Genomic DNA, 14,884 nt, shown 5'->3' with positions numbered 1-14,884 from the left:
TTGAAAAATTGTCAAGACGACATTTGATAAATTCTTCCGATGTATTCTTTATTAAGGGTTTCACTGTATCATAGTAGTAATTTTAATAGGAAATTCTTTAAAAAAGTTCACTCAGGAATTAAAAAACGAGAAAATCTACATTTGATACAATAGTTATAATATTTACAACCTTTTATAAATACGTTCAATTAGAAATCTCCGTGTTTAAAGGGTGTTTAGACAATTTCGTTTTTAAATAATTCAAATTTTTCTACTTAGTAGGAATAAGGATCATACGAGGGGAGGAAGGCCAACCACATCAATCTCTAGTCCGAACCACATTCTCCTCATTTTCTCGTCCGAACCACCTCGAAATCCTCGTCCTTTCAATATTATTTCATTTAAGTGTCCGATCCTTGAAAATAAATATATTTTTTAAAAATATGGCGACATTAGGGCATAAAACATGACTAGAATAAAGTTTTCCAAGGATTTTGGGATGTTGGAATCTTCAAATCCACAAGAATGATGTCATACATTATTTAGGTAAAACTTAAATCTCTTCTGCCTCCATAATGGCTAACCTTGGTGATATAAAATAAAAAGAAAAATATTCAGCATACCTCTGCCTATAATTTTCCCCATGGAACCACCCGTAAAAATTCTATGGTTTTCACTATAGTTAACAAAAAAGATTAAAGTTCTATTAACTTGGAATTATTTGCGGCATTCTACACCAGGAATATCTGAAAATGCGCGTAAAAAAGGAGTACATTATTAAGGACATTAAACTTGAAATCTTTCATTCAATTGAAACTTTTTACTTTGATTACGGAAATTTGATACGTCATTTATGTCCTAACGTGGCTTGATTCTTCAGAAATAGTTTGATATGGAAGGATTAAACACGTAAAAAAAAATAATATTGAAAGGACGAGGATTTCGATGTGGTTCGGACGAGAAAATGATGAGAATGTGGTCGGACTAAAGATTGATGTGGTTGACTTTCCTCCCCTCGTCATACATTTATACGAAAGGGGTGAAAGACTTTCACTTTCAAACCTTTTTCCCCTCTACATATGTTTCTGACCCCCGCCCCACACCCTCCATATTGACATGATTCTGCTGACTCAGTATTCATCTATAGTATCGAATCTTATCGTAACTGTTCAGTAGTAGCTTACAAAGTCTAAAGAAAGTATCTAAACTGTAACATCTATAGATAATTCTGTGTTATTCATTCTTAACGTGATAATTTTGGTAATTGATGTCGTCTTCGATAATTCATTAAAACAGGCATAGATAAATTTATACTCATTCCACTATTTTGAAAAATGGATTTAAACATATTGTTTGTAATATAGAAACTACAGAAAGTCGTCTTCAGCAAAAGTATCACAAACCCTGTGTTAGACAATCCTTTTAAGATTTTTAAAATTCATTTAGAATAAATATTTAAGAGACTGTAAACATAATTTCAAGTGATCCACTATTTATTGAACCCGGTTCACAGTAAAAATGTGAAAGTGACCTTTGTAGAATACCAATCCATAGAAATATTGATATTCAATTTTTAAAGTATTTATTTTCAAACAAAAAATACAAAATAATAATGTAAGCATGGTTTAGCTAAAAATAAAACACAAAAGAAAATGTAATATGAGCCAATTAAAAATATAATATTTGATAATTTTGTTCTGATCGGTTTTGTTGAAACAACATATCGAAATCTCAAATGAATATACATTAAATTGTGCATTTACAAGTAGATACTTAGTCAGCACTTAAATAATTTCAGGAATGCATCTTTTAAACATATTGATTCAGCAAAAGTAGCAATGTATTCTCAATGACTGTATAGTAGACTTTGACATCCATCATTAGCAAAGGGTGTGATCAGACATTTAAACCTCAAAATGATTTGAAATTACGTGCACACCCCTTTTAGCGGATTTTCATAAAGTTTAATAAATCCCATTTTTTAAAGTTTTAATTTGGTAAACAAGATTGTATTTCTGTATACGGTCAATATTTTACGGGGGAAAAAATCTCATTTTTTTCATAAATTTTTTATCTTCAAAGGAAAATGGATGAATATTTTAATTTATTGATGGATTCTGTTGAAACTCCAGGAGATGTAAATTTCAGGTCAAGTACGAAACTTAATTTTTATTTGGTTTTAGGGTTTCCACATTTTCTTTGTCTTTTATGTGACGTGAAACCAGTCGTATTATAGGAAGGATTAGACGTAAGAGACAATTCAGTCAGAATTTGTTGAGTTTTTGCTTGTTAATTGATTTTTCTCTTTTTCTTTACCAAATCATTGAATATACAGTTCACAAAATATATTCGTGTCAGAAAGCTAACTTTAATCACTTCAGATCGTCATAATAATACGTTTAAGATCGCCACTGAAGGGGGGGGGGCTCACCTGCAGACATTCTTGGTGCGAAATAGAAAAATAAGAGGATGCGGTTCTATGTCGTAAAGATCATAAATAACATTGCTACCTTTCCTCCAAGTTCTGTGCTGAAACATGATTTACCAATTGAGATATTTAAGATTAATAATTTACCATTGTGATCCGGTATTTTTGTGAATCCGGCTTCAGAGAGCCCAAATATCTGTTATCAAGATCCTAAACACTGACATGTAAACTGTACACTGTACAGGATAGAGTGGAAGGAGGGTCGAGGTAGATGTCTTGTTGCAACCACCACCATCCAACCTGGACAAATAATATTCAGGCAGGTTTCAAAATTTTCATTTTTAGAAATTATTTTTTTGCCAACTCTAAGTTTTATCCCAATATCTTTGCAACCCGATGCTGTAGATCCTAGATATTTCAAACTATAAATTCTGTTATAAATAAGTAAACGTTTGAAATGTCAAAGTTTACACAATCATATAACAAAGATATAGGGATTAGATAACTTGAGTTTGTGTCTAAAACTTTCTTTTCAATAAAATCTTTTCCTGTAATAAAAATTAAGTACTCATAGTACTCGACTTTTAGCTGGTTCTACAACGGAAACCTGAAAAAGTGGAATTATTGTCGTCTTAAGGTTACTACTGTAGTCCCGTAATCACTGTGAATTAATCTCAAGCAAAGAACGATGAGAATTTTGCCAATTACTTCTTTAAAACCAAAGCTAACAACAAGTGCTTTATAGCAACAATGAGGAAGATTTCGCCGATTTGCTACATCAAAAGTGATTTATCAGACTATTTCCTTCGTTGTCTTCACAGCAAAAATCCGCACTGTAAAAGAAAACACAATGAAAATATAGTCCATTTTTGATCAAACAAAGGTTTAAAGTTTACCATTGAGAATCGGGCATACCAGTACCACACTTTACAACGTAGGATTGTTTGAAATAACTTTGATCAGTTCCATTATGCAGAAAATGTTAAGTATTTTATTACAGGGAAAAATGTGTTGTAAAAGGCCCACTACATAATACTTCACCAGTCTGTCTAAACTGCCTTAGTAAGGTAATATTTCAAAACGCATATTTTTTATTACATCAATCTTGTTTATAGAAATTAAAGAAAAAGATTCCAAAAAAGTTGTTGACTTTTTGATTTTTTGGCAGTTTTGAAAAAAAAACTTTGAGAAAGGAAATTCTAATTTGCTTATATCTTTGATATTTGATATTTCAAAGTATATGAATTCAGCTATATGAAGATTAAATAGTCTAATTCTGAAATATCAAAAATATACCATTTGGCAAAGATAAAAGGGTTTGAAAATTAGGAATCGAGTCAAATGTTTAATTCTGCAATTATTCCAATTCTAATGATAATCTGTTGGTTTGTTCGGTTTAGGTTTCTGGAGAGTATAAGTGCTCTGACTGTTATCTACCACTCTGTAAACCTGAGTGCAAAGGAGATCATCAAACTTTTGAGTGCAATCTCTTCCAGCTTGCAAAGTAAGAAATTGAGTTTTTACCACAAACTCAAATTTTCTAATCTTTATTTCTTTGCAAACTGATAGTATAGACCTTAGATATTTCAAACTTAGATTGTTTGATCTATCGGAATTCATAGTTTGAAATATTAGAGGTTTGTGATACTACTTGGCTGAAAAAAGTATGAATTTGAACATCAGAGTTTGTGGCAAGTACTCAATTCTTTTGTTAAATTTTTTAAAATATTTTATTGTCAGAGCAGTGAACTTTTGAACTTGTAAAACTTCAAGGATTAAGGGGTCGAGAGTTAAACTTGAACCCTGTCTATTTCTCATATTTTTAAAGGATGGAAGAAAAAGGAAAAGGAATTGAGTCTGTGTCATAAACTCCAATTTTTTTTTAATCCCTATGTTTTGCAACCTTGTATTATTTAATCTAACATAATTCATTGTTTGAAAAATCTGAGATAAAGGGATTAGCAAATTAAGTGTGTGGCAAGAGCTCAATTTGTCTAAGCAATGAGACATATTTTATTAGCTGCAGCACATTTCAAAAATTCACATTTCAATGAAAAATGAGTTTAAAAATTCAGTTTTTCTTTGGAGTTCTAATCATGCGAATTTCGGGAAGGTGTTAGGAATAGATCATTAACTACGATCTTCTGTTTATGATTTTATTAAAAGGACAAACATTTCAAAGAGACGTAATTTTCTGTGATTCTTCATTTAGAGAGAGGCATCTCCGTTTCACATAGTAACTTTTAAAATTTGTCTGATGCACGATATTTATCATCATCTTTTCTGAAAAAGTTTTTTGGTTGTTTGTGATTTCTCTATCAAGTGTCAATTATGCATTTTGTACATCAGAATAAAAAGATTTAAATGTAGGGTCACCTGAAAATACAAAGACAGTCCCTTTAAATAAGAAGAATATAACATCTTTCTCTACACTAAACTAAGCTAGTGGGTTTGGTTAGGTCTAATAGGCCGGGTTCTGTAAAAAGTCTGGCCGCGCCATCAAAGTTGAATCTGAGCCGGGATAGGATAGGGTCGGGACGGTCCTTGCCGCGCGTCACTAAATCCGGTACAAGGGGCCGGTCCGGTTCGAATTCAAATTGACCCTAGTCCTCCAGTGACTCAACAACCAGGATAAAATATTTTTTTCAGTCAAAGAAAAAATTTAAATATTTAAATGTTAGAAATAAAATGAATTTAATATTTTAAGAAATAAGATCAATAAAATATTCAGAAATAAGATTGATATATCTGATTTCACTCCAGCTTGTCCTTTATACCAGTGTATTACACCTTTGAGGTAAACATTTTATAAAACTATTAATTAAAAAAATTGAACTTAATATTATTAATTTTTGTTGATTCAATTCAGTTAACAATTTAAAGATCGTAAAAATTTAAAAAAAACTATTTGTTAACATGGTCAATTTAGAAGAAATCCTTTTAATCAGAGCTTAAAAAAAAACTTTATAGAAACAACAAAAATTTATGTATTTTTAAAGAAATTTGTTTGAAATTGGAAACAATTAAGGTGCTTACTGACAAGGGATAATTGGCCTGAAAAGTATATAAAAATCAAGGTAAATTTTCAAGTTACATTCCATTTAAAAAGGAACATCTCCGATTAGAAACTGTACCCTTTAAACATTATTTGATAAAGAAAGCGTTTTTGTTTCTATTTCATATGTAGATAATATTTATTCTTTCACTCATTTAGCTGATTCATTTTTCAATAAAGTCGTATGCAGAGAAATGTGTTAGTGAAAGTATGAAATGAATTAAATATGACAAAACTCTAGGGTCAGGAGGCACATAGAGAAAAGGCAGAAGTTGGAGAACATTGGAGTATCTGCCAAACAAATATTGGTATTCAAAAACTGTACATTTTAAACAAATATTGGTATTCAAAAACTGTACATTTTAAACAAATATAGGAATTCAAAAACTGTACATTTTACCTAAACTCTTTCTTAGAATTTATTGTTTTTCAGTAGACTATTTGATAAAGAGTTGGAAGCTGGATTTTTCAAGAAACGAAATAAATCATGTAATAGGTAATATGTATCTCTGTTCGTTTGTTTGTCTGTTTGTTTGTATGTCAAAATATAATTCTTTTTTCCGATTTGCCTCAATTTAATGGGGAAACTTAGTAAAACTGTGCAAATTTTTTTAACATGCTTTTATAAATTCTTTAAATATCCAGGGAAAGCTGGGTTCCCAAGCTAATTTAACATATTTATCCATAAGTAAATTGTAAGTTTTCCATGTTCGATTCGCAATGGTACCAGCTGTAAACCTTAGTTCAAGTAAAAGTGACGGTATCACTAAAAATTGTTTATTTTCAATTGAAGTCATCTATAAGATAAAGGGCTATCGTGTATAGGACATACAATCTTAATTAATTTATGTTTTTTTCAGGATGTTTAGAGGTTAATTCCTTTGAAATTAACCTTGTAAAGGGTGGAAGAGGAAGAGGCGTCTTTCCTCTCCTAGCCCTGCTTTCACATTCATGTGTCTCAAATGTCAAGGTAAAATTTACAAAAAATAAAAATGCTTAAAATAAAAAGTTTAAACTTTTAATGTAAATATTTGTTTAGTACGTGTATGAGGATACAGAAGATGGAGGATGGATGACCTGCGCAGCAACTGTTCTAATTAGGTAAACTTCGCGCAGATCATTTTTCTTGGTTTAATTCTTCTTTTGCTTTTGAGAATATTATTTTTTCAATTAATCTTAATCTTTCCTATTTTTGTGGTTGTCACATTTAGATTTAAAAATTTCTTTGCAATATACTAAAATTTTCTAATTCCTATATTTTTCAACCTGAGGGTTAAACTTTTGATATTTCAAACTCAGATTGTTTGATCTAAGTGTAATATCTACGACATGGGTTAGCAAAGATATCCGAAGTAACAATTTTGTGGACAATCCGCAGTAATTCCCGGGAATCTTTCCTGGGAATCCGCGGAAATTCCCAGGAATCTTTCACAGGAAAATCCGGTGAAAATGTCGACAGCTATTCCGAGGAATTTCTCGTAAACCATTCCGAGGAACCAGAGCTGAAAACTTTAGAATGAAATATCCTTAATCCAGATTACTTAATCACAGTATCCAATGGACAAACTTTTGATTTTCTTCTTAAACAGTTCTTTCTTGGATTTAGTAGGGCAAAATCAAAAGCCGGTTTTTCTAAATTAGAGTGTTTCTCCTATTTCTGTATATAATTTTAAATGGCGCGCAAAATTTCAAATTTATCGGCTTCATATACGCGACTCTGATTGGTTGAATTTTATACACTTTTCAGGATACAAGTACATAATTAGGTTAGTCTCGATATTATGAAAAAAGAGATGATCAATCATTAATCTCGATATCCACCATTCTAAAGTTTTCAGCTCAGGTCTGAGGAATTTCTTGTAACCCATTCCGAGGAAATTCTCATAACTATATCCAAGGAATTTCTTGTAACCAATTCCGGGCATTTCTTGTTACCAATTCTGCAGAAAAACCGGAGAAAATTTCGACAAAATTTGTGGAAATTCTTGAGAATTTCCAGTGAATAATTCTTCAGAACCAATTCCTGGTAATTTCCTGGGAACTATTCCCAATATTTTCTAAAGAGTTCCTCAGGAATATCTTAAAATAGTCTGAGTTCACTAATAGTAGTGAATAACAACTATATTGCCCTCCAACTTTTTAGAAGTATAAACATCTTCTTAAGTCAGAATGTTATAGTCGTTTTTGATTTTACTGAAGTTGTCATGTATTTTGTTTATTCAGACAACTGAATTGTCAAGAAAAAATAAAAAAAAACGAAAAAAATGTTCAAAATGTTTTTTTAAAAAGATGGTTCTAAAGTAAAGTAACATTTTTATCAATAAGGATGCAAAGAAAAAAGATTTAGTTAGAGCAGTGCATAATATAGGGTTAAAATCAGAGTTTATGGCAAAGACTCAATTCCTTTAATCATGTTTTGGCCCTGAAAAATGTTTGAAACATGCTGGCACCATTTCTACTAATGCACATTTTAACCCAAATACTTTCTTAAAAAAATAATATTTGAAAAAAAATTTAAAATTTTGTGTTTTCTTGTAGAGAAGGTGAAGAGCTATTGGACCATTATATTTCAAATCTAGGAAATTTTCACTTTTATAAGAAATATTTTTGTTTTTGGATTAAATATACAATTCTTAATTTGAGTAGTTAAAATTAAAATGCAAAAACTATTAAACTTGATCAGTAAGAACCACATAAAGAAATTTCCAAACAAACTGATTTGCTCATTCCAATATCTTTGCAACCCAATGGTGTAGACCTTAATTACTTCAAACTATGAATTTAAAATATCAAATAACAAAGGTTTAACCTATCAGGTTGCAAAGATATAGGAATTAGAAAATCTGATTTTGAGGCAAAGACTTCTATGTACATACCATAACATACTGTTAATGTTTACCAGAATATTTGTAATTTTGAGAAGCAATCGGTAAGTTCGACTTACGGACAAAACGTTAGGTAATAAACCTAAAATCTGAAATAAAACATCTCAGCTAAAGCTAAACCTAGAGAAGTTGCTTTAAAGAAAGTGGAGAAAAAGGAGAAACCAGATCGAGTTATATTCTCTATCTCATTTAATCCCCAGCTGCCTTGTATCTTGTACTAAATATAGTTTTCAATCATAAAATCTAAAATAAAACATCTGAAAACTATATAGTTTTCAGTACTAAATATAGTTTTCAATCATAAAATCTGAAATAAAACATCTGAAAACTATATAGTTTTCAGTACTAAATTATATAGTTTTCAATACTAAGAATTGAAAATATTGAAAATTACGTATAGAGAGTACAATTAGAAGACGGCAGTTTCTAAGGCACACATTATTAATATAAACTTTAATTCTTTTATTTAAAACTAGGCAATCAGGGTGCTTTGCGCCCATCTTTTATTCTTTTAAAGGGAGTGTTCGCGAAAAATGAAAGGGGGTATAGGCTTAATGCGATAAAAAAGCGCTTTTGATCGCTGCTAATCTTACTTCTATCTGTTGCGTCTATAAGGAGAAAATTGTTAAAGACGTCTTATACCGAATAACTTAGCGGCCATACAAATTCAGAAAATTGCAATATACTACTTAGACCGTAAAAAATCAATTTAATTTCAAAGAAATCATTCAGATAGTACAACCTTGTTGTCGCAAAGGAACAAGATTCTGACGATGAACAGATAGACAAGGAATAACCCTCAAATCAAAATCGATAATGCAGAAAACTCTTTATTTCCTAAAAAAAATGAAATGAATAATGATAAATAATTATTACAAGGGTTTACAAATTTATAATGAAAAGATTCTTACGATCTATTTGCTTATTTGTGGGTTAACTGTCGAAAAGTCCTAAGACGCTTTTTATACATTAAAACTTCTGAAAAGAGTAACAATTAAATGTTGAGGAAAGTCACTAATTCTTTATATGAAAATATTCTTGCTTAACTTTGAAGTGGTTCACAATTAATAAACGTTTATACTCCGTTGTCGGAGAACAAAGAAGAAAAGCGGGCTGAAATTGTTTGGTTTGGTTTCTCGTCTCCGAGAGGAGCTTTTAGGTTGAAGACGACATTACATGGAGGGAGGGGTCTTAATGTTAATGGTTGACAAACCTATAGTCATCGATTATCTTTCGCCACATTTGTATATAGTTTATATTTTATAATATTTTTTAATTGATTTGTTTATTTCTCTTGTCGCTTGCGCAACTATCTAAGAATGCCTCACAACACTAACAATTTTCGAATCCGTTGAAAACTTTTCTAAGAAAATGAAATAGTTGTATGAAATGAATATATTATGAAATCAATGTGAACTGTGTAGGAATGGATGGTATTTTGACTGCAGTTGTTCAAGGTAAATAAAAAATTAAGATTTTTTGTGAAATATTCAATTTTTATTTTTATATTAGTGTCATATGTCCATCTAAACTCTAGTTTTCAAAAAATTGAGAATTGTGAATTGTTTATCAAAAACCCTTCTATGAATGTATTGAAACACTTTTTTTAGCACTCATATAAAGGGCGTGTTCGCGAAAGTTAAAAGTTACAGAGGATGAACATTGAACAATGATTTCAAAATCTTTCAATATTATATATATTTTTGCAGAGAGTTGTTTCTGTTGTTTCTAGGCAATGCGAAATTATAAAAAATGGTTTACATGAAAAAAGTATAAAGTAACCTTTAATGAAAAAAAATATAAAATTACCTTTAATGAAAAAAAATATAAATTACCTTTAATGAAAAAAAATATAAATTACCTTTAATGAAAAAAAATATAAAATTACCTTTAATGAAAAAAAATATAAAATTACCTTTAATGAAAAAAAATATAAAATTACTTTTAATGAAAAAAAATTAGTAGTTTCTCATTGACAATTTACAGAAACAAACTAAAAAAAAGTAATGAAAGATTTTAAAAAATAGTTCCTGTCCCTTTAACTTCTAAAATTAAACAAACTTACTTTATATTATACTTTAGGTGTGCAGATTCTACAGAGCTTAACACGTATATTGGAGGCATACAGTGTAAAAGGTATGAGTCCCCTATGTGTGAAAACTGCAATGTTAACCATAAAATTTAAAAACTTTTACAATTGTTTAATGCATGTTTCATATTTTTTAAAAACGAATTTTTTTATTTATTACACTTTTCCAACCTCTTTTTGCCCCTCATTTTTAAACCTCCTTGGCACTAAAGATAAGCATCGTTTTTAGAACGAACACAATTTTTGAGAACGACAGAAATTTCTCGTGAATAAGGGTGTCATTATAAAAAAAAACAATGGATGAACGAAATGGATCGTTCAGAGAAATGAAAAAATTATCGTTTTCTTAAGATGACCGATAAAAAAACGAAGGATTTAAAATCATTCAATCCAACTTGAAAAAACGACAGTTTTTTGCTGAGCGAACTAATTTTTTTTAAATTTGAAAAAACGATCGTTTTTTCTACTCAACTAATGATTTAAAAAAAAAACTTTTGAAAAAAAACATCGATTTATAATTAAACGAAAGATTGTATTAAACGATCGTTCATTGAAATAACGGACAAAAAAATGTAAAACGAATTTTGAGAATTTTGAGAACAAATTAAATAAAAAAAAATTGTCAATTGAAAAAAAAACGAAATGGGTCGTTCACGAACGATTTACGAAAAAAATGCAAAAAGCCAAACGCGTCCGTCTCTACCTAGCACACAAACCATTAAACCACTTTTTGCTGGCCTTAAAATGGAATTTGAACATGTAATGAACCTGTATACCGTAATCTAATATATATTTTATTTTATTTTTATTTTTTAACATTTGCCAGAAATTCTTGCTCCGGAGTTCTTCTACCCCAGTATCCTCTACAATTCAACTCTGGTAAACCAAACCAAACCAAATATTTGTTTCGCTTCAGATGACAATGGCCGATGGTACCCTAATTAGTCTTGTATGATCAAGCATGAATTATATATATATATATATGTACAATTTACATTTTGTTTTGTTTTGTGGTTTCTCTACAAACATGTACTTGCACAATTTTTGTTTTTTAAAAACAATGGAGAAATTCTCAGAAAATAACACTTTTTGAGTCCGATAAAAGACATGGTCTTCTGAGAAATAGGGAAATAACATTAAAGCATTAATGAAATAAATTAGATGTTGTTACAATTGCAAATAGTTTTACCAGAAACTTTTTAATTTACTTAATTAGAAAATGGGCCTTCTAAGACTACACAATTAGTATGTATCATATTCAGGGGTCAATATAATTCCTTTTTCAATCCCATTTGGGATTAACAAATTTGAATGAAATGGGGCCAAATTCTTTAATTGGGGGCAAATTTTTTTGAAATGATAATTTTAAAAAAAATTGGGGGCATTTTTTTTTAAATTGGGGGCATTTTTTTCAAATTGGGGGCAATGGGGCAAATGTGTTAGTGGAATTTGAAAAAAAAATTTTAACAGGGGGCATTTTTTTTCAAAATTTGGGGCTAAAAATTATTTTGGGATCGAGAAAATCAGCTTATTTGGGAATCATAATGACCCCTGATCATATTCCTTTGTATATTTAAAGTCATAAATTAAGTCTAAAGTGTTCCTCCTATTTTATAGTTTTTTGGTTCTCGGAGAAAAAATTCTGCTAAAAAAGATAGTCAAAGTTTAAAAATATCAAGGGTTTAATACCATCATGGCTTGCAAAGGTATTTGGGTAAAAAATTCAATTCCTTTATAAAAGTGTATCCTAGACTATCAGTGTACTGGATGTATGAAACTGGAAAATTGGAATGTAATTGATGAAGTTTTACAAGAACTTGAATCTTCTCTGCAAATCACAGACAAGTCATCCATAGGTTGGATTATTATTTATCATGGTTCGTTTTTTAAAAACTTTTAGTAAAATTTTCATCATTTCAAAACTGTACTCTGTTAAAATTTGCTTATATTAGAATTTTCAATATTTTTAACATAAGCAAAAAGGGAAAACGAATATTGGTTCTTTTTTTGCAAATACTTTCTCTCAGGGTCAAAAATGTGAGATAAAAGCAAATGTTCAGAATTTTTTTAATTTTAAAACTTCTCAGGTTTTGAGGAACCTTTTAAAAATCTAAAAAGCCTCAAAAAAAAGATTAAAAACTCATCCAATCACTTTCCAGAGTTACTTTAAACAATTATATTTCATAAAATATTTATTTAACATAAAAATTTTACATTTCCGGATCAAATTTTTTCTAATTTTTAATTATTGTAGATGGATTAGAAAAGCTATTAGATAACTGTCTCCAAATTCTGCATCCATCCCATGCTATTATTATAGGTAATACTATTAGTTTTACTTACTCACAAATACTACATTGGATAACTTATATACTTTAAATAGATGATCTTTTTTGAGTATTTTCTTGAGTAATTTCAGTTTTTAATCTTTTCTGAGTATTTTCTTGATTTTTTTAGTTGGGATTTCCTTGATAAATCACATTAAATACAAAAATTGTGATAGCTAAGTATAGTAATATGATAGCTAAGCTAATTGATAAGTATTAAAGTTAGCGATGGTGCATACATCCTCTCATATATTTTAACTTTTAAAAAATCTCTTCTTCCTATTCAGTAGTTTATGGGTCTAATTGTAGTTTTGGATCAAAGCATACTGCTGAACTATCCCCTTCCCCTAGTATAGAGCTATAGTTCAAGTTAGAGTAGTATAGAAGCTAGTTTAGGATCAAAGCATACTGCTATACTATCCCCTAGTATGGAGCTATAGTTCAAGTTAGAGTAGTATAGAATCTAGTTTAGGGTCAAAGTATATTGTTGTATTATCCCCGAGCTATAGTTCAAGTTAGAGTAGTATAGAAGCTAGTTTAGGATCAAAGCATACTGCTATACTATCCCCTAGTATGGAGCTATAGTTCAAGTTAGAGTAGTATAGAAGCTAGTTTAGGATCAAAGCATACTGCTATACTATCCCCTAGTATAGAGCTATAGTTCAAGTTAGAGTAGTATAGAATCTAGTTTAGGGTCAAAGTATATTGTTGTATTATCCCCTAGTTTAGAGCTATATATAGTTCCACTTAGAGGAGTATAGCAGCTAGTTTAGGATCAAAGTAAACTGCTATACCAGCCCCCCAGTATATCATAACAAACAGCACTGCTAGTAAAGGTATAATCCAATATACAATCATATCCAGCATCTAAAAAAGAAAGCTATTAACAATTCAAAAAGTGAAAATATTATGAAAATAAAATATCGAAATTATTGATCCTCGATTCTATCAAAATACACAGATCATAGGGTTGCAATGAAATAAAAACTAAATTGTAAAGACCAGGTTCATTATCACAAAATCCACGGCAAATCGCCGTACATAGAATGTAAAAGAAATAATCATGTATAGAACGCACTCTAAAAGAAGCCAGTAATTAATTTAAATATATTTTAATGTATATGTAGATGCAGTATTTTAAAATTCTGCAATTCTGGAACAACAATATTTGCTTTAATAAGAATGTTAAAAAATCTAGTGTACCTTGGTTCAATGTTCAATAGGATAGAACTAATAAGAGATTTTGACATGGTTTGTTCAATGTTTATATTTTACTTTGCAGTTTTTGGGTAGCTTATATTTTATTGTAAACCATAAAAAATACTTTAAACAAGGCTTAATACTCTTTATCAGGGAAGGAGGACCGGGCTTGATCAATTTTATGCTTAGATGTTGTTTGTTTACTAGTACTGGCGCTGTCCTAATTAGTCATGTAGAAAGTACTCCTCGGTCCAGTCATTTCATGATCCGAGCTGCAGTATTAGGTTTTACCGCCCGGCAGGCGCGCAACTAGGGGGGGGGCAGGGGGGCCAGGCCCCCCCTAGCCTGATTAAGGGTGGGGGCATGCCCCTCCCTTAAGAAATCTTGCCCCCCCCCTGTAAGGGGGGGGGCGAAAAAGTGACGAAGTCCACCCTGTTTTGCAATTTAACGATTCATCAATCCAGACCCTGAGGAAATTTAAGAGCTCTTATCGTAAAATAAAAAAAAGATAATTGAACGTTTGTTTATTGAGCTTATAGTTCAATCGATATAACATTTAATACACCATATACACACACACAGACCCACTTCGTCTCCGAGCCTAACTACTGCCGTAGATCAAAACAGGTTGACAAGGTTCCAAGGTGCCTTAAAATCTTTGTTTTTTTCATTATGCTGTTTTTTCCTGGGAATGGGAAAGGGGGTTTATTAAGTATTTTTTAGATATTTTCACTATCAGTTCTGCCACTTATTATGATATTGCTTTAATACTGTAGTACAACTATTAAATTAATCCTACATGTTCACCGCTAATATTGTGTGATGTGTCATATTAAAAAAAAATATTTTTCATGTAAAATCAAGTATTTTTAATGAAAGGCATTTCTTGTCAGTTTCTGAGTACAATGTACATATTTGATT

At 30.3% G+C, this 14,884-nt stretch overlaps 1 protein-coding gene and 1 long non-coding RNA gene across 4 annotated transcripts in view; both read left to right on the top strand.

Annotated features, from left to right (window-relative positions):
• Positions 1-2,058: 2,058 nt before the first annotated feature.
• Positions 2,059-8,843, top strand: LOC111709442 (protein msta). Of its 2 annotated transcripts, none has more exons than XM_023483113.1 (12): positions 2,059-2,127; positions 2,652-2,726; positions 3,408-3,474; positions 3,808-3,911; positions 5,139-5,204; positions 5,436-5,484; positions 5,704-5,770; positions 5,899-5,958; positions 6,323-6,432; positions 6,502-6,563; positions 8,001-8,041; positions 8,748-8,843. In XM_023483113.1, the coding sequence occupies exons 1-12, from the start codon at positions 2,066-2,068 to the stop codon at positions 8,795-8,797; spliced, it is 813 nt and encodes a 270-aa protein (XP_023338881.1). In that variant the 5' UTR covers positions 2,059-2,065; the 3' UTR covers positions 8,798-8,843. The 2 variants fall into 2 exon arrangements, with proteins under 2 accessions (XP_023338881.1, XP_023338872.1); XM_023483104.1 differs by having other exon boundaries at positions 5,896-5,958; positions 8,748-8,841.
• Positions 8,844-9,738: 895 nt separating this feature from the next.
• The window catches only part of LOC111709424 (uncharacterized), a 28,896-nt gene continuing 23,750 nt past the window's right edge, over positions 9,739-14,884 (top strand). Inside the window, exons 1-5 of one of the 2 annotated variants that reach the window (XR_002766858.1) lie at positions 9,739-9,804; positions 10,430-10,483; positions 11,263-11,315; positions 12,188-12,292; positions 12,691-12,756. This is a non-coding gene — a long non-coding RNA (uncharacterized LOC111709424). Of the gene's footprint in view, positions 9,805-10,429; positions 10,484-11,262; positions 11,316-12,187; positions 12,293-12,690; positions 13,098-14,884 lie in introns of those variants that run through there. The other variant, XR_002766856.1, reaches the window with a different exon arrangement.

The sequence above is a fragment of the Eurytemora carolleeae genome, unplaced genomic scaffold (assembly GCF_000591075.1).
Source record: "Eurytemora carolleeae unplaced genomic scaffold, Eaff_2.0 scaffold59, whole genome shotgun sequence".
Lineage (NCBI taxonomy): Eukaryota > Metazoa > Arthropoda > Copepoda > Calanoida > Temoridae > Eurytemora > Eurytemora carolleeae.
The sequence above is the reverse complement of the archived record's forward strand: the minus strand, read 5'-3'. Positions and strand labels throughout refer to the sequence as shown.

Bases quoted from the DNA above. Each gene is read 5' to 3' on its own strand.
- LOC111709442 (XM_023483104.1), top strand. From the start codon at position 2,066: ATGGATGAATATTTTAATTTATTGATGGATTCTGTTGAAACTCCAGGA. The intron at 2,727-3,407 runs GCAGGTTTCAAA...ATTTTATTACAG, and splicing joins CCTGGACAAATAATATTCAG to GGAAAAATGTGTTGTAAAAG. The intron at 6,433-6,501 runs GTAAAATTTACA...ATATTTGTTTAG, and splicing joins CATGTGTCTCAAATGTCAAG to TACGTGTATGAGGATACAGA.